This window comes from Apium graveolens, unplaced genomic scaffold (assembly GCF_009905375.1).
Source record: "Apium graveolens cultivar Ventura unplaced genomic scaffold, ASM990537v1 ctg3248_1, whole genome shotgun sequence".
Lineage (NCBI taxonomy): Eukaryota > Viridiplantae > Streptophyta > Magnoliopsida > Apiales > Apiaceae > Apium > Apium graveolens.
In genome coordinates this window covers 86299-110771 of record NW_027418006.1, presented here as the reverse complement: position 1 = coordinate 110771, position 24473 = coordinate 86299, and the positions used below count along the sequence as shown (strand labels likewise).

The window sequence follows — 24473 nt, the reverse complement described above, 5'->3', positions numbered from 1 at the left end:
TCACCTAACCAGATGATATACGAAGAGTTATTCGATTTTCTCATTTATATATATCCTCGTGAAGATTTATTCGATTTTCTCATCTATATATATCCCCGTGACTTTTCAATTTGTAATTAATAAATTTTGGATATAATTGATGTACGAACCAATGATCATTTTTCTGATCTTGCCGATATTGCTGAGCCATCACATAAATTGGTTTAGTAAAAAACATCAAACATGTCTGTTGACTTATTTACCAGTAATTAGCTTTGATTTTAGCCATAGCCACAATAATTATTGAAAGGTAGTTTTTCTGTGATAAAACATATCAAAATTGAATTATACAAAAGACTTATGGGATGATCTAATAAATGCATGTTTAGTTGTGTATATCGAAAAAGATGTAATAAGTTCGATTTTTATTGATGACGTTATTGAAAGGTTATAGTAATTAGGAAAATGTTATTTTAGTTTAGCTTGTAATATTTCAAATTTATGATATTATTATTTGAATATTTTGTGTGAGTTTCTGATATAAAATGAATAAAATTATGAATATTTTATTTTTATTTGATGACTTTGTATCATTAAATGAACCAACATTTTAATTGTTAGTTCGGTATCGATCTCTTTCGATTTTTTGAAAATATATACTTACATTTAATCTTATTAAAATGTCGGTCATTTCATCAATATCGGTAAATTGAGGTTACATGTTACTTGTTCTGTCTCGTTCTATGTAAGTCGGTGAACTTTATAATTATTTTCGGATTTTATTGTTAATTTAGAAAATATTTCGATTTATAAAAATAATCGGGCTAGTACCCGACAAGGATGTCAAAGCCCGCAAATAATCATTTTTCAATTTTATAAAATCAAGGGCCTTTCGAATATTCAATATTTTCGCATTTTTTAAATATTCGTAATTTTTGGATAATTGTGATATAAATTTTTATATTTATTTAAAAAATGTAATTTTAAAATTTCTCCCCGTATATCATTATCTTCGGACTACTTATTATAATTATGAGATCAAAATATTGTTTACTAATATTTGGATTATTATTTTTCGGTAAATATAAATAGCGAAAAATGGATTTTAATTTTCAAAAAATTTCAAAAAAATATCATATATTATCAGAAATTGGGATAAGATTTTAAGGGTGATAATTCATTCTTGAAATAAATCCCTTGATTCTAAGAGCTATAATTGTTTGTTTTTGACGTTCTAGCAACCAAATTGAAATCCTTGATTAGGTCGTTCTTTTGATACCAGTATCTAAATATAAGGTTTATTATTGTGTTAAAATAATTGTTCTTCATTTTCTTGAAATTGAATTTTGCTTTTATGATGATTTTCGATTGTGTTTGATGTTAGAAATAAATTCAACATGATCAAAGAGTCAAGTTGTGCTAATAACTTGTTCGTTCGATTACACGAACGGTTAAGTCAAGTTTTTGGATTTGACTATTTTTATTTTTGATTTTTCCGAATTGTTCTTGGCTGGTTTAGTGATTATGATTATATAGTTACGTTCGTATAATTCACAGCTTTAATTTGGTATATTATTCGTTAATTATGATTAAATTTTGATAGAGTTTTGGATTTGGACGGAGTTAGACTCGACGATGATAGAATTTGCAAATAATCTGGAGAATTCTTGATATTCTTTGCGATCTGTATCTTAACTAAATTCGATCCAGTTTTGATTCCCCGAACCCCAAACCTCAATTCAAAAATCTATTTATTAGATTTGATTCTTAAAAATAAATCAAAAAATTTGGTTTAATTCTCAAAGTAGATTTTAACTCAATTTTAATTTAGTTAATTAATCTAAATAACTAACTAAATTATTTTATTTTCAAAAACAATGTTTTCTTGATTATTTTCAAAACTCTAAATTTGAAATAATTATTTATAATTTATTTATTTATGTATTTCATTTGATTAATTTATTTAATTAATTAACTATATTTATAAATAGTTAAGTTAAATTTAATTATTTATAATTAAGCCAAATAATGTTTAAAAAATTTAAGCTTTTAAAAATTTATAAGAGATTGGAATAATCAATTAATGTTATTATTGATTAAAATATTCATATTTTATTATTATTAAATAGACCTTCTTTTCTGTTTTATACGAAGCGAATGTATTTAGACTCAGAAAATTATTCTGCTTTCAATAAAAAAAAATTCGAGACCCAAATTATTTTGTATTGAAAGGTTGCTTATTTTGCGAGACAATTCTGAGTCAGGTTATTTACCGAAAAGTGTATTTCGAGCCTATTTCAGTTTAAAACATATCGAATCAAATCTTTTGACGAACTGAGTTACGTGTTACATGCTTTGTAGGGGCAAACCTCAGATCAATTTGATTTTTAGATAGAACCGTAACCGGAAGTTTTCAATTTTTAAAATCAAAATTCGCAACCGCTATCGATCCATCGGATCGTTTCGATTTTAAAAACCCTGATTAGATTTATATTGGTTCGGATTCAGTTACAAAATCGATTAAAATAAAAATAAAAATACAATGCATAATAGAAAAATAAAATAAATAAATAAGTAGTTCTACAATCCAAATTTATAGTCCAAGTCGAAAATATACATAGTCCATTAAAACAACAAATTCCAAAAAGATGATAGTAAACAATTCATAAAAGTGGGAAACTAAAACAAATGGGAAATTAAAATTACTTGAGGTCCCAGGCTCCCAGCAACAAGATCTGATCTTGAAGTCAGTGTTTAAATGAGCCTACAATTCTAAAATGTCTGCACCAGAAACAGGTTTCTGTATCAGCTCCTTACATTCCTAGTGCAGATAATGACATTAATAGTGACTTAGATCCTGTTGTGCAAGACATACATGTATCATAACAAGACTAAGTCACATTGACAACTCTATGATTTAGTTGTATGATAGTCTAAATCTGTATTTTGTATTGTATTACTTGAGTCTGTAAAAATATTAAAGATTAGACTGAAGTATTTTTCTGTAAACAGTCTCAGGCCTAAGAATAAACTTTGGAAGAAGATCAACAAGATCATTCCTCAGAGAAAAGGTGAAGAAGCTTGGTGTTGAATAAATCTGTTTCATGAAAAATATTCTAAGTCAAAATATCTACAAGTCACAGATCAAGTCATATAGAGAAGTCATTCGAGAACTCCAGAATGACTTATCGAGAAGTCCAAAATGGCTTATAGAGAAGTCCTAGAGATATCGAAAAGTCAAATGGAGATATGAAGATTGGAGATACCGACAAGTCAAATTATAATTAGAGATCTCAGAGATATCTACAAGTCAAAATTTATATAGAGATCTCTGAGATATCGACAAGTCAACTTTGCATATGGAGAATTCAGAGATAACTACAAGTCAAAATGAAGATATGAAGACTGGAGATATCGACAAGTCAATTTATCATTAGAAATCTTAGAGACCTCGACAAGTCAAAATGCATATAGAGATCTCAAAGATGTCGACAAGTCATTTTTACATGCAGAGTTTTGGAGATCTCGACAAGTCAAGTTCACTTATAGAGAACTCAGAGACCTAGACAAGTCAAGACACTTATAGAGAGCTCAGAGATCTCGATAAGCCATTATACTTATCGAGATGTCAGTTCTATATACAACAAACTAGAGATCTCGATATGAACCTCAAGTATAAAATGCAGACAAGTTAAATTTTCAAGATTATCAATCAATAAACGATCTAATCACTTAGATTGAAAAGTTTACAAAAGCAGTTTGAAGAGTGCACGATCAAAGGTCAAGATTAACTGACAAAGGAAGGTCACAGATCTATAAAATTTGCAAGGATTTATTAAGCCAGAAATGGAAAGTTTTAGAGATAACTTAAAGTAGGGTTTAATACATCTTATTGCATGTTGTGTAAACCTGTGTTTACTAATCTATAAAGTAAACACTGATCCTTTATTTTTAGTTGTAACAAACAGATCTAGATTTTCTTGTAACTCTCTCAAGAAAGAAGCTGAGTTCTTTACTTACGAAGAACCCGGGATTGTAGAAAGACATACTTAATTTTAATACAAAGTTAAGTGAGTTTTGAAAATACTGTGTTTACTGTGCATGCTTTGTTTATACTGTTAAACACGATATCATTACAAATTAGAATGCTCAAGCTGAGTTTTTTACTTACAAAGAACCCGGGATTGTAGAAAGACATACTTAATTTTAATATAAAGTTAAGTGAGTTTTGAAAATACTGTATTTACTGTGCATGCTTTGTTTATACTGTTAAACACGATATCATTACAAATTAGAATGCTCTGTTCACCATTCCAAATAGATTTAAAAAGACTTAAAAATATCCAAAACACATTCACCCCCCCTGTGTTGTATTCAATATCTAACAAGTGGTATCAGAGCAAAATATGAAAGTAAACGGATAAAGATCTTGGAAGAATGAATACACAAAAGATAAGCAGTATAAAGATATCATCCTTTGATAAGATCAACTACACATTATGAAAGAAAAAGATGATGTTGTTTCTAAGGATGGCCAACCCCTTGTACATCCAGATTCTGAAGAATGAACCTTTTACTCCTATGGAAAGGATTAAAGAGTCTACAGATGGAGACATGGTCATCCCAGCTCATCATGGTCCTAAAGATCCTTCAAAATACACAGAAACTGAGAAAGAAAAAGTCTCTCTTGGCAGTGGTTTATAATTAATTCTAGTAGAGTCACTTGACAATGTTATTTACAACAATATTGTCAACTATGACACAGCCAAACAAATATGGGAGAAGATTGAGATACTGTGTGAAGGTACATAGGAAGTTAGGTCAAATCAAAGGAGAATACTAGTGTCTCAGTATGAGGGTTTCATGGCTAAACCAAAGGAAAATATAGCTGATGTTTTTGAAAGATTCAAAAAGCTGATAAATGACTTGCAGCTTCATGACAAGTATAATGAAGCTGAGGAGGTTAACTTGAAATTTTTGCTCACCCTTCTTGACTATCTTGAACAGAAAATCTCAGCTATAGGAGAAGGAAGAGACTTGACCAAAGTGATATTGGAGATTTTATATGGTATTTTAAAAACCTATGAACTGGAAATGATTAAAAGAAAATCTTTAAGAGCTGATCAAGGGCACATTATTGATGGATCAAGTGCACTAATTGTTAATGATTGTAATTCATCTGATAATGAATAAGAAATCCAGACTCCAACTACCTCAAGTGTTGAGCAAAAGAATAAGGAGCCACATAAAAAAGTTATTCTGGAACTTGAAAAAGATGAATTTTATACCTTGGATGAACTAGATGAGTTAGATCAATCTATGGCTTACTTAGCAAGAAAATTCTCTAACATTAGAGTAAAGAAGCCAATGTTCTTCAAAAGTAAGGGACATACATCTAACAAGGACAACAGCTGGAAAGCAAAAACTTAGTACAACTCTGGCAGCAAAAGTGGCTACAAGACAAGATTTGTTGACATGTCAAAGATCAGGTGCTTTAATTGTGATAATTTGGGCCACTTTGCCACAGAATGTAGAAAGCCAAAGAAATTAAAAAAGGATAAAACATATTTGAAATTGAAAGCTAAATATGAAGCTCTCTTGAAGAAACAGTCTGGAAAAGCCTATATAGCATAAAAAATAGTTGGGATGATTCTGATAATGATAAAGATGAGGAGTTTTGAAACTATGCACTTATGGCCTTTGATCAAGGAGAGTCATCCTCATAAAAAACAGAGGTATCAACTCTTACTACTATTGATTTAATGCTAGTCAATATAAGGAGACTGTTGAAAAGATGAGTGTAGGGATGTTTCACATACACACAAGCATGAGGGCAGCTACTGAGGAAGTGAGTAGGCTGTCAAAAGTAAATGAGAAGTTTGAGATTGAGAAACAAGATTTGGAATTGCAGCTTGTTGAGCTTAAAATTGTCAAGCAAGAAAATGAATATCTAAAGAACAAGCTAAAGTGTGCTACTGAGATAGAAGCTGTGTTGAGGGAGAAGTTGGAGAAAAATGAGGTGAAACTGAAATTATTTATAAATGCATCTCAACTAGTTGGTCAGTACCATGAGAAGAACAAGTCATGTGCTAACATAGCTATTGGCTTGGATTATGATGCATTGAACAGCAACAGGAAAATTGAAGGTGACAGAGGAAAAACAATTGTATATGAAGATGTCCCGGTTATAATGAGGAAAGTGGATGCACCTTTGTTCAAGGCATGTGAAGCCAATTTTAGTGAAGTTGAGTTGGTGATAAAGTAAGAACTTGTTGATGAGGACAATGAGAAGAAATGCACAGAAACAACTCCAACTCCTAAAACTGAGAAGAAGCCCATGGTGGATCAAACCCCCAAGAAGTCATTCGAGGAGGTTAAGACTGAGAATGCAGGAAAGGATAAAGTAAGAACTTGCTGATGAGGACAATGAGAAGAAATGCACAGAAACAACTCCAACTCCTAAAACTGAGAAGAAGCCCATGGTGGATCAAACCCCCAAGAAGTCATTCGAGGAGGTTAAAACTGAGAATGCAGGAAAGGAGAAAAAAAACAGAAATGGGAAGATTGAGATAAATAAGAGCAATAACTTTGCATTTATTGCAGATGCTCCTAGGAAACAGTGTCAGAAATGTGGCTCTACAAATCATCTAACTCACCTTTGTAAAAAGGCTGTTAGTGAGTCAATATTAGGAGTGTGCAAATATAATGAAGTAAAGACTGAAGATCCCTATTTCTTCTGTGATAAATTTGATTGTATTTCTTGCAACATGAAAGTGATGACAAGTTGTTACAAGTTGAGAGTAGACCTTATATAAGTTAATATTGAGTCTGCAGCTAAAAGGGAACATGCAAATCAATCAATGAACACCATTCTTTCTGAATCAACTCATTCTAATTCTGCAAATTCTGTTAACAAAAAGAAAGTACCCAACACTGCTTGGGTGGCTAAACACACTTAATCCTCATTGTGTGTAGGGAAAAATGAAGAAAGTCATATGGATCATAGATAGTGGATGATCAAGACATATGATTGGTGATAAGACCCCGCTATCACAGTTTGAGGAGATGTATGGCCCATTAGTGACTTTTGGAGACAACAGCAAAGGTTTCACAATGGGATATGACAAGTTAATTTCAGTAAATGTTGTCATTGAAGATGTAGTATTGATTACTGGTTTGGAAGTAAATCTCCTAAGTGTTAGTCAATTCACAGATAGAAAATTCAATATTACATGTGACAAAGGAGAATGCTCAATCATCAGCAAAAAGACTAGTAAAGTTGTTCAATCATCAGCAACAAGACTAGTGAAGTTGCTCTGAAAGGAGTAAGAAAGGGAAGCCTGCTTGTTGCAGATTTACACTCAGCAAATAAGGAAGAAATATGTTAAAAATGTTATGGATGTTATGCCATAGAGCTATCTGTCTCGACTGGAGCTCCGAGCCGATGCGAGGCCTTCTTAGTGATTATGGATCGGCCTATAAAAATTTGATCCGATAAGAAAAATTCGATAATAAATGAAACATATATGGATTCAAGAAGATCCAATCCATTACTGACCCGATCCGGTAGAAGTTACATATATAGAGACACACATATATATATAAATTAAAATATATTGTATAAATAATTTTTTAATCCTAATAGTTTACAAAACTCACTTGTCCCTTTGACTCCAAAGTAACAGTATTACTTTAATTTGTATTTGTATAAAAAACTTTAATATTATGTTGGAGTTTTGTGTTTTAAATTTTAAATATTACAATTTAGTTATTTTGTTTTTAATTTCAAAACATTGCATAATTGTTCAATATTAAGAAGTTTTTTGAATTAAGTAAAAAAAATCTAAAATAATTAAATGAATTCGGATATCTGATTCGTGATCCGTGATCCGACCAGATCCGGATATGGTTCGGCATGTAAAAAATTTGGTCCCGATTGAATCCGAATCCAAATCCGATAAAATAAATGGATATAGATATGGATTTAGTGTGATCCGATCCGAACCCTATCCGTAGACGGACCTACTATAAAGATCACTTAAAATTTTAATTCCATTAAACATCAATATCACAAAAATCCCCTAGTACAGTAAAAAAATTGAAACCACAGGAATAACAATACTATTAGCAACCTACATCAAAATCACACCAAACAAAACATACAGTTCTTAACCAACCATAAATTTTGCCAAATTTATTCATATTGAGAGTGACCATGTCGGATCACTGACAAACCAAACGCTTTCTAAAAATCAGTGACAGGAAGCTGCTCGTGTGCATTTTCATCAAGGAAGATATTATCATAGATAATGGCAGCAATAGCAGCACCAATGAATGGTCCGATCCAGTAGACCCAATGGTGTGTCCACGTCCAACTGACCACAGCTGGTCCGAAACAGACTGCAGGGTTCATAGATGCACCATCAAAAGCACCACCAACCAAAATGTTAGCCGCAACAATAAAACCTATTGCAAGAGGTGCAATAATACCAATGTTTCCCTTCCTTGGATCGACTGCAGTAGCATACACTGTATATACCAGACCAAAGGTCATCACAATCTCGAATATCACTGCATGCCAAACGGATACACCAGCTGACAACGCGAATGCTGATATTTCCTGCACTCAAGAAACACAATAGATGAAATTTTTTGTTGACAGAAACTCACAATGTAGTTGGTGACAATTCTGAAAAATTGTACAGAAAAAAAACTCACCATTCCACCAGTGGCAAAGCTAAGGAGTAAGCAGGCTACAACTGCACCTAACAATTGACCAATCCAATATATAATAGCTCTCAGCAATGTTATGTTTCCACCTACAAAGGCACCAAATGTTACTGCAGGATTCACATGGCCGCCCGAAATATTAGCACCAACTGAGACAGCGACCATGAGGGCAAAGCCATGAGATAATGCAGCAGCAATAAGGCCAGATGGAGTACTTGATCCATCATCTGTGATCTTACCTGCCAAAACACATCAACGATAACTAATCGTCAGAATAATTACTAAAATGCTATAAACTTGAAGGAAAGAAGAGTGTCGAACATACTGAAAGCCATGCCCGAGCCTTGGCCAGCAAAAACAAAAATGATCATGGAAAAAAACTCTGCAAGCCCGGCTTTGAGTACATCGGGATGGCTAGCCTCTCCTGGTGTTCCCACGGCTATTCTGTTCATCGGCATTTTTTTAACTAAGCAATCAACAAAGTATTACTTGGTTTTCTCTCCTTTATTTGCTGCTTAAAAGCTAAAATGAGTGCTTCAACAAGTGCAGTTTCTTATTGTATTATTGATACTTCACTACACTTGTGCATCGAAATGCCTGAAATGAAGGCTAAAGAACTGGTAAAAGACGTTTAGTGCTAAGCCACCTATAAATTTGGGAACTATAGTCACTTGTTGCCACATGTATGGTAATGGAGCAATGTTTGATTGAGTTGCTAATACGAGGACAATCGTGTGGCGTGGGGGGTGTAGTGGTGTCCCCTCCTTAATTTTAGGGTGCTAGTGTTTTAGCATCTGGACAGTGTAAGAAATTTTCTGCATTATGATTCCCAAATCCGAAAATAATACCCAAACAATAATTTCGAACTATGCCTATTGTAGTTAAAAATTGTTTTTCTAATCCAAACTCATCGACTAGTTTATAAAGATGTAAACAGCCAAGCCACTCTCCCCACAAATCCGTTTCAAATGTATTGTATCATATGTTGGGATATTGTAACTATTCGACAGCAGTCCAGAACTAGACGTTAGACAAGTAACTCTCACCCGTCCCGATTTATTTCTCTTGTTTAATTTTTTATGAAATTTTTAAAAATTCATATTAAAATAGATGACGAGATATACTTTCTAATGATAAAATTTTTATAATTATTTTTAATTATATACTATAAAAAAATTTCAGTCAAAATTGAAATTTGATCACCAAAAATCAAACAAGACAAGAAGTGTTATGAAATCAAGTTATGCACAAAATTTAGAATATAACTGAACAAATTTAACAAGATCAACACACTAACGACGAGTAAATGGAAGCCTCGAATGTACGTTCTCTTTAATGTACAAAAGGCACATAATACTTTTGCACTTTCTATTCTATACACCACTCCTAGTCCTAAAAGTCTGAAATGACATTGTACATGCAGAAACTATAGTGGACTCGCACACTGCAAAAATATACTCAAAAGAATACTACAGCTAGCTCATTTACTATAGTTAACAAAAGAATATACATATATATAGGGGAACAGCACAATGGTAGATTTGGTGCTCCCCCTAAAAAATTTATATCTAGCTACAAAGCCTGCACATCTAATCTACAAACCTCTCCTGTAGAATAATGTTAGCTTGCACCAGAACTCATCGGCCAGGATACTGTCACCCACCACCAGATCAGCATCAATCTCCATTTACAATGTTACGAACCAACACTAGTCATTCTCATTCACTTCAGCAAATCGGTAGGTCCGTCATCCTCAGCATTAAGGTAGCCAATATTGTAATGGTCAATAAACAAATATATATTACAAACCCCCAGAACCTACCTAATTTATCCTATGCTGACGGATTCCCTTTCCATAATGAGGTTGAATCAACCGGACATACAATCCATTCTTTGCCATCAATGTATCGTGGCTTCCTTCCTCAATAATCTTTCCTCCATTGAGTACAACAATAGTGTCAACATGTCTCATCATTGCAGCTCTATGGGCAATCAGAATAGTTGTTTTGTTCCCCATGATTAACGTATCAAGAGCCTCTTGGACCACTCGGCTCGACTCAGACTCAATTGATGAGCTCGCCTCATCGAGTAACAAAATGGGAGCATTCTTCAACACTACACGAGCAATTGCAATTCTTTGTTTCTGTCCTGGGGTTAGATCTACGCCCCTCATTCCAACATGAGTGTCATAACCATGAGGTAAACTGCTGATGAAATGATGAGCATTGGCTATTCTTGCAGCTTCTTTCATCTCGGCTTCACTGGCATTGTGCCTTGCGTATATGATATTTTCCCTAATGGTTGTAGAAAATATAATCGGTTCTTGTTGAACAACACCAAGGTGGTTCCTCAACCATCTCAAATTGTACGACTTTAAGTCTCGGCCATCTAGAAAAACCTGGCCAGCAACTGGATCGTAAAATCTCTCAATTAAAGAAAGTATTGTACTCTTTCCGGATTCTGAAACTCCAACCACTGCAACTGTTTGCCCACCATTCACTTTGAGGCTGAAATTACTCAGCACCAGGACTTCTGGCCGAGTTGGATAAGAAAAATCAACATTTTTCAATTCAAGGCTTCCATAAACATTTGGAGGTTTCATAGATACATTATCATCTGGGTCTATCTTAGGAACTCGATCAATTATTTCAAATACCGAGATCAACGACTTTCGTCTTTTAAGTATATAGGGAGCCAAGCCAAAAGGTTCTACAAGTGCGAATGTAGCAAAAGAGAAAACCATGTATTCCTTAAGAGCCGTTGGAAGATCCATGTACTTTTTTTTAACTGAAACTGCTGTGTACCATAAAAGAGTGGCATTGCAGGCAAAAAGAAGAAACTGTGAAAATCCAAAGGCAAATCCAATAGCCATCCCATGAAAGAAGCTCTGCTTGAATATTTTCCTTAGCTGCATCCGGTAAAGCTCCATTACCTTGTTACCAGCAGAAAACGCCACAACCGTGTAAATGTTTCTAACTGCATCTTCAAGTACCAGTGAGGCCTTTCTATGCATTTCCTGTATGCCTTTAGAGAATCCAGCAAGCCACAATTTCTGCAAAACATATACAGAGGTTAGAAGGTCGTACTTAAAATATATAAAGAGCAATATAAATATCTAGCAATCTTCAAAAAATACTGAGAAATGACTTCAGGCAATGCTTAAATGCTATGAAGCAAGGGTGCAGCTGCGGGGACACAAATTCGGAAAAATAAAAATATGGGCATTTGGGTGAGGGGGGATTCAGAAAATATTAAAAAAAATATTAATTATATACATAATTAATTAGCAAAACTAATAAATAGCATTCAAATTAAACAAAATAGTCAAATATATGAGTACCATATTTAAGTCTTGACAAATAAAAATATACTTTCTATATTTAAGGTCAATTAAATATTTAGTCACATAAGTCATATTAAAATAACTAAATATTAAATTTATTAACTCTAATTTTTGAGAAGTCAAAGTTAAAAACAAAGTCAAACATCTACAAACTGTGGTTTGTGGACTGGGGCATCATATATACAGGAGTACTGACGCATAACATATACGATATATAGATACAAGCCATATCTATACACACACACTGTAAAACTGAAGAAGAAAGAAGAGATCGATTAGTGAAGAAATCAACTGAAGAAGAAAGAAGAAAAAAACATATCGATGCAAGTGTTTCTATTCTAATTAGGGCCTCTTTTATTATGACAGTGTGCGCCCAAATTGCCCAGCTGCGGGAACCTGGTTCTTTTTTACCCACACAGCACGCTTGTGCATAAGGCGTGTCTCAAATAACAGGTATAACATGCGTATACGAGCATGTGCACTAAAACACAGTATGCCCATCCACCTTACCAAACATTATCTTCTCACCTCTAGTTAATTCTACCGTTATTCCACCATTGGCATTGCTGTGTGCATCTTTAAGTAATAATTAATAAAGTCAGGAACATAAAGTTAAGATTTAATTTGGTACTTCTGATTGGGGTTTCGGTTATATGTTTTATGGGTAATTATAGAGGTATGGTGCTCAAGTAATCATTCATCCCCTTCCCAATTTAAGGTTCTATATATGTTGTGTTTGTATTTTGTATGTCGGGTAGTTGTGGTTGTCCTTAAGTTGGATAGATGAGATGGCGTTTGCAGTGATACGCTACATACGGCATGGCACATGCTATACGTCATCGAGCATCCTGTACCACAGAGAAGGATGAGAAAAGAAATCTGACGTCATATGCTTCTGTCATCTATGTAATAGGCAGATATGTTTCTTACAGAGGTGTAACAGCTGGATGCGATTCTGCTGGGGGCGGCCGCCAAGAGGCATTTTGGTCATTCATTTCCTATAATTGTCTATTATGGGCTTTCACCCTCTAACAATACATGCTATTAATTAAATATTTATTATTATTGTTATTAATATAAGATGCAATTTAGCCGATATAATTTATTAATATCAATTTTATTATAAAAATTGATTAACATGATTGAAACATATATTAATATTGAAACATAATTATATAAAAAAAGTTATAATATTAAAAAAAATTATAATATATTATAAAAAAAATCCCGCGCATCGCATGGGTTGTAAGCTAGTTTTTCTAAAGCTTGATTCATTTTTAAGGGAGTATAGACGACATAGAGTAGTTGCAGGGAAGTTCATAAAAACTATATAATCTCTTAGATTCCACTGCCACCAAAATTCACTCCTAATCACAAAATTGGAATCTAAACTTAACAATCGCGGACAAGAAAACCATCATGATTTCAGTAAAGGAGTCGAGGAACATCGACTTTTATTAAAGAACAATAATAATATAACATTTAAATAATTTAAAGTTAAATAGAAATGGGCAAGAGCAAAAGAGCTATTCCGCTATAGGCCTATAGCACGTGGAAAAAATCGAGAAATGTACACATTGTATATTTTGTACCCCCAAATCCATAACAGTCTCCAAAAATAAATGGAAAAGAATGTGATAGAGCAATGACAAAGAATTTCGTGGAGAGAGACGTTACGAAAAATTAATGAGAGCTCAACAATAGCATATATATACATATATATATATGCATAAAACAAAGATGGAGCACTTTCAATAGCTTTAAAAATAGATTTAGGATAGCTACTTGTAACTACACATGTACACGCCCGCTCAGCTATATAAAATTAAGATACAAGTTTCTTATCCCTTGTAACAGCTAATGCCTAACACAGTCCCTTATACTTCAAAGTGATAACAGTTCGAGTAATATAAAGTTTTCCACCAAATTGTGTTACACTCGCATACATAATCAATATTACAAGTATACTCAAGATGTGGCTTCAGGGCTAAAAAGGTCCAAGCAGAAAATGGAGGAGAATAAAGGGGTAATAAGACTGAGTACGGAAAGAGAAACAAATAGGGAAAAGAAGGATAATTAGGGTGTGGATGAATAGAGTCTTATATGATTAGTAGGAGAGTTTGGACCTCTTGAAAGTCCATCATCCATCCATTCATATTTTTTTCTGCACTAGGAGTGTTTCAGATCTGAGTTTTATATAAAGTGAGAGTAACTTGTCATTGAAATTAAGGTTAGGTGGATATTACAGGTTGGGGGATAATTTGCTTTTTATCGTTTAACTGAAAAAGAGATGCATGAGACTAAATGGAAAGGGTTGGATGAGTGTAAAATTCCGGACAAAGGTCAGAAAGGCTGGAGGTTCTGATTAAATGGAAAGGGTTGCCACCAATTAAAGTGGGAGGACATGGGTTTAATTAATCAACCAGCAATTCCCGTTGTTCCACCTTGAGGACAAGGCAAGTCTCTGGGAGCGGGGTAGTTAGATACACCACATAAGTCACCAATTTTACATGTCTACTTAAGACATGGCTCCGGGAAGTTAAAAGGTCCAAGCAGCAAATTAAGGAGGGTAGAAAAAATAGTAACACAAAGTAGGGAAGGGAAAACAAATAAGGGAAAGAAGGAGAATTAGGGAAAAGATGAATTGAGTCTTATCTTATTCCAGTAGTAGGAGAGCTTGGACCTCTCAAATGTCCATTATCTATCCATAATTCCATATATATTTTCTGCATTAGGAGTGTTTGAAATCGGAGTTCAATTGTTACTTACTGATATAACTATAAACTTCTGTTACATTTGTGTCAAATTATAGCAATCTATCTCACAAATCTCTATTATAGAAACGATTCATAAATGATTACAAAGTTTCCTAGCTACAGACATGTACTTTAATAGACTGCGCTTGCAGTACCAAATATCCAGAAAGATCATAAGATCAGGAGTAAAGTCTTAAACAATCGAGAAAAAAAACTAAAGAACTAGCAATTTTTCCCCTGCAGATTTTACTCAACATTCTGTAACTCTCTCCGAACAAGGAAATCAAAGAACATTTTAAAAGCTTTTTCATTATTATAGATTTTGGCAGCATATATTATTACCTTTCCTTGTGTACTTAAAGCTTTTAGTTATTAAAATTCAAGCTCTTAGGAAGTACTAAATATCCAGGAAGATCTAAAAATAGGGAGTACAGTCTTTACAATGAGAAGTAAAACTAAAGAACTAGCAAATTTTGCCCTGCGGCAACGTTCTGTACTTCTATCCGAACAAGGAAATCAAAAAAGCATTTTAAAAGCTTTTTCACTATTATAGATTTGGGCAGCATATATTATTAATTTCCCTTGTGTACTTGACGCTTTTAGTTAATAAAATTCAAGCTCTAAGGAAGTTATTTCTATTTTCTTGTATGTCCTTTAATATGTTTGTGCATTACTTTTAATTATCCTCAAGTAATACCCTCCAAGGGCGGAATGTAGTCAGGTAAAAGTTGTATTGCATGCAAACCACAAAATGACATGCGAGCCACATAATTTGAGTCGGGAGTTTGTTTAGTTAGGATTGTTTGAATTTTGCAGAGTGTTTTATTTGCCCGAATTAAAAACAGTCTTTTATCCTAAATTATTGATGGTGCTTAAGTTGGGTTGTGTCTTTTATTCTGCGTTAAAAATTTATAATTGAAAATAAACAATTATAAGAATTTCAGAATGCAAGTTTCACGAATGATGGCTTTTTAAGGTTGTGTTTAACATTGTCAAGAAAGTGATCTAAAAAGCTGCTGGCTCACTCGGACACCAAAGACAATTTTAAGAACCAAGATGAAAAACACTAATAGGGCATGTAAATGGTAGAAAAAGTAGCCTGAATCATTAAACAGTCAATTTAATGACACAATATAAATTTCAAAGTAACTGAAAATCCAGAAATGAAATAAGGAGATATAGCAGAGACCTGTGCAATAGCCGAAATAGTAAGAATAGGCAGAGTACCCAGAGCAACAAGTGCCAATCGCCACTGAAGTATCATACCAATTATGACAGCTACAATGATAGCTGCACTGTCTTGTATAAATATAGAAAGCCGGTTGCTAAAAGCAGCTCTTACAAATGTAGCGTCATTTGCCAGACGCATGGACAAGGTATCAGCACTATTCTCCTCTTCATCAAACCACCCAACTTCATTGTGAAGCATTGCTGTAACAGAAAAGGAACTACAATCAGCCAGTTTGCCAATATGTACATTCAAAGCATGGTAGAAATACACATTTTATAAAATGTAAGATGCAGTACAAGAAAGTGTATGCACTCCCAATAAGCTGACAAAAGGACACATATTTAGAACACAATATAATCTTTAAATTATTCATATACCTGAAAACATCATTCTCCGAACTCTTTCAGTCATTTTCTCACCCATTATACCGAAGTAAAAGTGCTGAAGAAAATTGGCCACCACTGTTACAATACCCATGCAGGCAATGATTAAGCACCACTTATCTACTTCATGCCGTAAATTATGTTTTTCATTTCTATAATAGGCGGTCACTATAAGTGCAATAACATATGCAAGAAGAGGATTAAAGGAGCCAAAAATGGCTGCCCCAGTGCTTCCTAAAACAGCATAAAGCCACTCCGCTAAGCTTAGCTCTACAAGCCTCCAAAATGATGGAGGTTTTCCATGTTGTGAATTCTTTGCTTCATTCAGTTCCATTGGTATTTCATCAGATTCACTAGGTGGTCGACTAAAGGTTTGTGAATGGGAACGCTCATGTGGATCGGATGTCAAAAGTGGTGAAACAGGGGACTCGGGATTAGAAGCACTAGACGCTTGTTGATTTTCTGAACGAACATCAATCTTTGGCAAGTCTGGCAGTTTCGATTCGAAACTATCTTGTCTCTTTATCGATGGTTCCTTGTCCGTCGCATCCACTGGAACACCATTCTCAGTGATTTGCTCTGGAGGAGGGCTCTGAGTTCTTGGTGATTCATGAGAACTAAATGTACCCTCTGCGGGTCGAATTGCATGGATTGCAGAACCTCTCTGAAGAGATGGTGATTTAGCCATTTTAGGTGATGATGGTTCTTGAAAGCTACGACTTTCTGTGGATTCTTTCTCAATTTGGAAAGCTGAAGCTTCCTTGTAATTTTGCTTCGGCATCCTGAAAGTAGTTATGTAAACAAACTACGAATGTAGATTTACGCTATGGAGAAATGCAAGTTTAAAAATACCAGGAAAAGGAAGGAAATTTTAATAAACTATAGTCACGTTTTAGTACCTCCTTGGCAGTTTTGCTGCTTCTTCAGATTTTAGAAGTTCAGCATATATCCGATCCAGGGTTATCAACTCATCATGTGTACCCATTTCAACTAGTTGACCATCAACCATCACGGCAATGTAATCAGCATTCTTTATCAGACTAAGGCGACGAGCTATTATTATAGTTGATCGGCCTAACATGAGAAGATCTAAAGCCTCCTGAACAGATTTTTCAGCTTCAAAATCAAGTCCGCCAGTAACCTCATCAAGAAGAAGAATTGATGGATTTGAAAGTACTGCCCTAGCAACAGAAAGTTTGATTTTCTGTTCTTCCGTCAATGCCAAACCAGCCCTACCCACCTAAACCAAACATTACCAAGGTGTGAAGAAGGAAAAACGCACACACACACACAGAGTGCATGAGGGAGGGAGGGAGGGAGGGAGGGAGGGAGGGGGAGAGGGGAGAGAGAGAGAGAGAGAGAGAGAGAGAGAGAGATGGATCTAGTTTAAGGAGCTTGCTTTCACAAGGTACCTGTGTCTCATATCCCATCGCAAGTGAGCTGATAAATGTATGAGCATGTGCTGTTTTAGCAGCTTCTTCAATCTGATCCAGGGTAGCATCTCTTCCGTAGGCAATATTATCTCTGATACTCAAACTAAGCAAGGCAGGCTCCTGAGTAACTAAACCAACCTGACTTCTCAACCATTCCAGTTTTAGGTTCTTGATATTTTCTCCATCCAAAAGGACTTCTCCTGTACCACAAAAAAATGAAAAGATCATTGCAATCTACAAGAGTAATCAATAATAATACAATCTGAAATTTAACATGGAACCGCGCTAAATTTCACTCTAAGAAAGTAGATACCTAATGTAGGATCATAAAAACGTTCCATGAGTGGTATAATACTGCTTTTCCCAGAGCCATTTCTGCCAACAAGTGCGACAGTTTTTTTTGCTGGAACTGTGAGGTAAAACCCACTCAATATAGGAATTTCAGGACGGGACAAATAGCTAAAATATACATTTCGAAACTCAATATTTCCTTGTACAGAAACGATCGTATTCCCATCATTGTCAAGTGTGGATGATGAGCGGCTAATCATCTCAAAAAGCCTGTAAGCAGCAATTCTACCTTGCTCAAATGAATAGAAATTTGTAGCTGCTTGATTCAGCCCACTGTAGATGTATCAAGATTATAAAAGATAAATAAATGAAAAACATATATAGTCTTACTAAAGAAGAGCAAAAAACAGGAAGGCAGTGCTTACAGGCCACTTAAAATCACTGCAAATAGGGCTGCTACAATTTCACCACCATGAGCTTTCTTATGTGTGATCAAAAACCTTCCAACCCAAAGTTGCAAGGCACAAGAACAAATGGCAAGCCCATATGTGAATCCTAGCCCAAGCCCTTGCACAAGACTTATCAATATTCCATATCTTAACGTCGCTTGTAATGAAGTTGCATAAGAATATTTTGCTAAAGTTTCATTTGTGAATGCATACAAAGTTCTAATGTATGAGACAGCCTGCAGAATAAAATAATTAATATAGCTTGCATAGATACACCATTAGTGAAAACTTTCAAGTTAATACCAACTAGCCGATAAAATATCTAAAATGAAAACTGAAATCAAGATTTTCAAATTCAGGCAGACACTTGGTATCTTTTGCTTTCACCATAAATTTTGCTAGCATTAAAAATCATGCCAGTTTGGTTTAAAGTATTAATCGCATTAAAATAAATATTTGTGATTGTTATTTTCTTTGTATAAAAATACAAAAACAAATATATTACATGCATAATTTTTTGCCTAGGGTAATAGACACACACTTGGACACTTGGAAGATGTTGAAAATTATGATAGTAGATAGGTTGTTTCCATAAAGAGCCCAGAGATGGAGGTATGGTGGGCATCGCAGCGGCACAGTGGTGATGGTGTAGTGGATGGTTATCGAAATGTCAGGTAACACAATCTGATACCAAGAAGATGGTCAATCAAATCCGAATTGATCTGAATATCCAACAATCAAGTAAGTTACTATAACTGACACAGATCATCAACATCAAGCTTTCTTTCAGGGAAAACAATATATATGACATCATGATTAGATTACAATTCACAGTGCAACGATATAGTTGTTTTTTGTTGTTCAGTACCCATCACGGATACGAAAACAAGATGAAATCACTTCCAGGTGGTTGTCCAACTTTTCAGAAAATCCTAGGAAACACTGACATAATATCCTACACAGTTCTCTAAGACCCCAATTCAACTAATAGTGCCAATACAAAAAAAGCTCCTCTACAACATTAACATGAGAATGATTTATGACCTAAAATGCTTCAAATAATTTTCCGGTGCCATGTAAGAATGGTTTAGGCCTAATTTCAGTATTTGCAATTACAAAATAGTTCAGAAAATCAATATACACACATATATATATATATTAAGTAAATAGATGGATTTTAAAGAAACTAACCTGTTCCGCAATACTTGCTGCTTCAGCATATGCATCCTGAATATTCTCTGCAAGTCTGTGCAAGAAAATATTGGATACACCTCCTGCAGCAACAATGAACGGGCCAGCAGCAAAAGTTATAAGGGCTATCTGCCAACAGTTGATAAATCCAATTACAAGACCACTGAAGAAGGTAGCCATGTTATGGATATAATTCCCAACCTGTTGGATGAAAAATTGATTAGCAGGGTTACAGCAAAAATCAAAATACTAAATACATGGAGAGGCCAACCAATACTGTTTGTAAATATCATGAACTTATTATGAATCAACAATTTGTAACCTATACTTACTTTTTCACTAAGAGCTGACTGAATGAGCAATACATCATTTAGTACTTGGCTCACAATGTCTCCATTATTTCCATAGGTATCAAAAAATGTCATGTCTTGATTAAGCAACACATGAACATATTTTGACCTTATTACAGCAGTCTGACGTTCTCCAGTAAGTATCCAACATGATACCTCTACAATACAGATGCAAATCAATTATTAGAGGTAGCAGCAATTGCACGATTTGCAAAATTAAAAATCTTAGTTTATAATTTACTTTACCAATCCAACCAGCAATAAAAACACCACCGGCAATATAAACAATGGTCAACGAAAGCTGCATACATCATAAAACAGAGTTAGTTGGCAAGTCAATTGTGATGCCACTCATATCACAAATTAAAAGCCGTATATGTTGATAAATGAGCTTCTTAACTGATGAATATAGTACGATCCAATTTAGGCGGCCTCCTATCACCTGGAGGTCTAGGGGTGTTGGTTACTTTGGATTTCTGGGTTTGGAGTATTTATATGTATGTGTATTGTTAGCTGTTTGGTGCTTTCTGTTGTTTCTTTACCCACAGTGAGGAGTAGTGCTGAATATAATATGATTCAGTTAAGGTGTCCTCCTAACTTTTTAAAGTTTTGAATTACTTATTTACTTAGTATTCATTAAAACAAAGAAACAATGGAGGGGAAACTCCTAAATTGCTAAAAAGGTAAACTATCTAAATTTCTTATTTAAATATTAGAATACTTAATATCTTATCCCGTGGGGAAAAGAGCCAAGGTAGATTGTTTAATCTTAATTGTTACCATCCAACGGAAAGGTGTGCCAGAATTAAAAAACTTCATGTTAGAGTGTGTCAAACCCCCCTCCTGGCTGAGCAAGGTGTTAAAATGAGGTCCAGGTCGTACACGATATTGTTGGAATAATTATTGGCAGTAGAAAAAATGGTTGATACTTGCATAGCCATTGGACGTATGTAATCGACCAACCTAAAGATAGACATCTACAATTGACCTCAAACACGACGCAAACAAAAAAGATATAAATACAACTTTTGTCTATAAGACATGCAGTTAATATTTTTAAAGTGTTCAGTTAATGTGAAAAATAACAGCCTTCAAACAGTAGAGGTTATAATAATCTCATAACTGCAAGCTGCAGCTGTCTTATCTTTATACTTTACTCTCATTCTAGCTATAATTTTATTCCCTACCCCTGCTTAGTATTCACCCTAATAAGGAAATCTATATATAATTGTCGATTTAACACTCAAACACCAAGCTCTCATCCTCTGGCATTCACACTCTCAACATGTTTCACACATTAAATTTATTTTAGTATCAAAAAGATTATACTCAACCTAATTCACTACTTGCATTTCCATTTCGGTTACCTAATTTATTAGTAACAGAACTATCAGCTACATATTCTAGAATTGACATAGTCGACTCCTTACTGCTGCAATTATCTAGCTCTGCTGTACTCTTACTACAGTGGAAACACTCAAACCAACACATTCCTAGTTTAAATACTAAAATGACGCAACAAAACAGTTGCCACGACAACTACACGACATACCTACAACAATTCCAAAGCTATTTCAGGTTGAAATCCTACAATTACGCAATAAAACAATTAACACAACAACTACACGACATTTCTACAACAATTCCAAGGATATTTCTAGTTAAAATCCTAAAATTACGCAATAAATCAGTATCCACAACAACTATACGACAAATTCACAACATCAAAACAGTCAATCACAAAGCTAGGGTTTAGAAAATACATCGGTGAACCTATCAAACAACTCGTCCGGCGAATCCCCTTGGTGAGCTAACAAATGCACAATTTTCGCGAAATAATGCAAATACACAACCAACGCCGTGCCGTGAGCTGCCGCAGCAACCGATCCAACAATCATAAGTATCCAATCAAGCTTATCAGCACACGCAAACAATCTCGAAAACGCCACCGCCTCCGGCGGCTGTTCGATCTCCTCTTCATCCTCCGTTTCCTCAGCTTCCGGCGCCACCGCATCGGCGCCGGGGTCTAAGTACGGCGACGGAGATTCCGGAGGCTCCGATACTTCCGAAACCGGCGTCAACGGCTGTACGTGCGGTGGCGACCACCCAAACAAACCACGAGATATCATCATCTTGTTGTTGTTTTGTGTATAGTTGTTTAATTGTGAATTTGAAAAGATAGTAGATTAGTAATAGTAATTGTTAGTGAATTATAGCAGGCATCGCTGTGACTCGGAGAGAGAGGTGGTTACGACTCAGTCAGAGAAGGCGGAGCAGTGAATGAGTTGACTCGGTGCCGAAGGTTCTAATTTTATGTGTTTTTTTAGTTGGATTGGACAGAGTATAAAATTTATTCTGGTATAAATTAATTCTGATTTTTGTTTCTTTATTTGATTTTACATGCCAGGACATTTGATCTGTTATACTTGCTTTTATTTACAAGTTTTATTTATTTATTACTATTTAATTTAATAATTTTGTCATTTGTTTGTAAATTACGGGGGTTGAATCGGATTTCTGATTCTTTTCTATAACTTTTTGGTTTTTACACTTTTGGGTTTGGCCTCTGGGTCTTAACACTGCTCATTTAGGATTCTCAATGGGCCGTCATCAATTCCATACCGGTTTCCTGTCAGGTTAAAAGCAATTATAAACCGAGTATAAGAATGTAGATGAACTGTTTGATGGAATTACCGAAAGAAAAGAGATATAGGAAGAAGAGAAACGAGAAGTCCGAGACTACAAAAGAATTACAAGTTCATAGCTACCATACAATCTATTTGTAATCCTATATATAGAGACTCTCTAATCGTAACTAACTAACAGAATATGAATCTGGAAGAATCTTTAGAATCTTCCGGTGATTCTCTTAACCATCACAATTGCTCTCCCTTTCAAACATAGCTTGTCCTCAAGCTTGGAAATCAGTAAACTGACTCTGGATAAAAGCAACATCCTCCCACGAGGCTTCCGACACATCCAAACCAGACCAATGTATTAACCATTGTCGGACTACCTTGTCGTCTCTGACTACCTCCCTTCTCTGCAACACCTTCAGAGGAACTAGAGGAGCAATGTCGGCTGAATTGACTTCCGGTAGCGAACTAGCAGAGACCGGAGTATTACCCACATGTTTCTTAAGTAATGAAACATGAAAAACTGGGTGAACTCTGGTGTGGTCTGGCAATTTAAGCTTGTATGCCACAGTACCAATCTTCTCTAATACTCGAAATGGACCAAAATATTTTGCAGTTAACTTGAGAGAAGATCTTATTGCAACAGATTGTTGGCGATAAGGCTGCAATTTCAAATATACCCAATCACCCACATTGAAATTTCTATCAGTCCTCTTAAGATCTGCAAAATATTTCATTCTGTTCTGAGCCTTAACCAAGTTATCTTTTAAAATCTGTAACACCTGCGTTCTTTGCTGAAGCATATCTTGAGCTGCTGGAATAATCATATCTTGCAAATTTCCTAGATTTAAAGGTATCGGCTTAATACCATACATTGCTTCATAAGGAGTAATACCCAAACTACTGTGAAACGAAGTATTATACCAATACTCAGCCATTGCCAACCATTTCTTCCAACTAGTCGGCCTATCTCCAGTAAAACATCTCAAATAAGCTTCTAAACACTGGTTAAGCCTCTCTGTTTGACCATCACTTTGGGGGTGATAAGCTGACGAGAAATGTAATGCTACTCCCAATTTATCAAATAGACTGGTCCAAAAATTGCTAGTAAAAATTCTATCTATGTCGCTTACTATAGAAGTTGGCATGCCATGCAACTTAAAAATATTATCTAAGAACACACTAGCAACATCCATAGCAGAAAAAGGATGACTCAAAGCAATGAAATGTCCATATTTTGTTAACCTGTCAACTACTACCATAACAGTATCCATACCTTCGGAATTTGGTAATTGCTCCACAAAATCCAAGGATATATGAGTCCATGGTTGGTTAGGTATAGTCAGAGGCTGCAATAAACCTGGACTACGCAAGTGCTCACTTTTGGTCCTTTGACATACCTCACAACTTCTAATTACTTCTACCAAATCAGACTTCATTTGCGGCCAATAAAAAATTAACTTCATCCTCTGGTAACAAGCATTCTGCCCCGAATGTCCTCCCAATGTAGAATTATGAATTAATTCCATTATTTTCCTTCTTATTCCTACAGAGCTCCCGATTTAAATCCTATTATTCTTCTTCAAAATTCCTTGAACATACTGAAAATCTGATTGAGAATCGTTCTCCAGTAACAACTGACTAATTATCTGTTGTACTTCTGAATCATTTTTATAACTCAACAACACTTGTTGGATCCAC

At 34.8% G+C, this 24473-nt stretch overlaps 2 protein-coding genes across 4 annotated transcripts; both read right to left on the bottom strand.

Moving 5' to 3' along the window:
* Positions 1-8013: 8013 nt before the first annotated feature.
* On the bottom strand, positions 8014-9311 carry LOC141701034 (aquaporin TIP1-3). Its single transcript, XM_074504679.1, has 3 exons — positions 9035-9311; positions 8698-8948; positions 8014-8599 (listed from the first exon to the last, which is right to left on the bottom strand). The coding sequence occupies exons 1-3, from the start codon at positions 9165-9167 to the stop codon at positions 8225-8227; spliced, it is 759 nt and encodes a 252-aa protein (XP_074360780.1). The 5' UTR covers positions 9168-9311; the 3' UTR covers positions 8014-8224.
* Positions 9312-10006: 695 nt separating this feature from the next.
* Positions 10007-22475, bottom strand: LOC141701033 (ABC transporter B family member 20-like). 3 transcript variants are annotated; one of them, XM_074504676.1, is made up of 11 exons: positions 21900-22475; positions 20383-20437; positions 20119-20294; positions 19787-19987; positions 18572-18831; positions 18169-18479; positions 17835-18055; positions 17322-17662; positions 16417-17204; positions 15998-16239; positions 10007-11761 (listed from the first exon to the last, which is right to left on the bottom strand). In XM_074504676.1, the coding sequence occupies exons 1-11, from the start codon at positions 22266-22268 to the stop codon at positions 10532-10534; spliced, it is 4194 nt and encodes a 1397-aa protein (XP_074360777.1). In that variant the 5' UTR covers positions 22269-22475; the 3' UTR covers positions 10007-10531. The 3 variants fall into 3 exon arrangements, with proteins under 3 accessions (XP_074360777.1, XP_074360779.1, XP_074360778.1); XM_074504678.1 differs by having other exon boundaries at positions 20378-20437; positions 21910-22027; XM_074504677.1 differs by having other exon boundaries at positions 21910-22027.
* Between the last annotated feature and the right edge of the window lie 1998 nt (positions 22476-24473).

Bases quoted from the DNA above. Each gene is read 5' to 3' on its own strand.
- LOC141701034 (XM_074504679.1), bottom strand. From the start codon at position 9,167: ATGCCGATGAACAGAATAGCCGTGGGAACACCAGGAGAGGCTAGCCAT. The intron at 8,949-9,034 runs GTATGTTCGACA...GTGTTTTGGCAG, and splicing joins AGGCTCGGGCATGGCTTTCA to GTAAGATCACAGATGATGGA. The intron at 8,600-8,697 runs GTGAGTTTTTTT...TCTTGAGTGCAG, and splicing joins GCTTTGCCACTGGTGGAATG to GAAATATCAGCATTCGCGTT.
- LOC141701033 (XM_074504676.1), bottom strand. From the start codon at position 22,268: ATGATGATATCTCGTGGTTTGTTTGGGTGGTCGCCACCGCACGTACAG. The intron at 20,295-20,382 runs GTAAAGTAAATT...TCTGTATTGTAG, and splicing joins TTTTATTGCTGGTTGGATTG to AGGTATCATGTTGGATACTT. The intron at 18,832-19,786 runs GTTAGTTTCTTT...TTTATTCTGCAG, and splicing joins CAGCAAGTATTGCGGAACAG to GCTGTCTCATACATTAGAAC.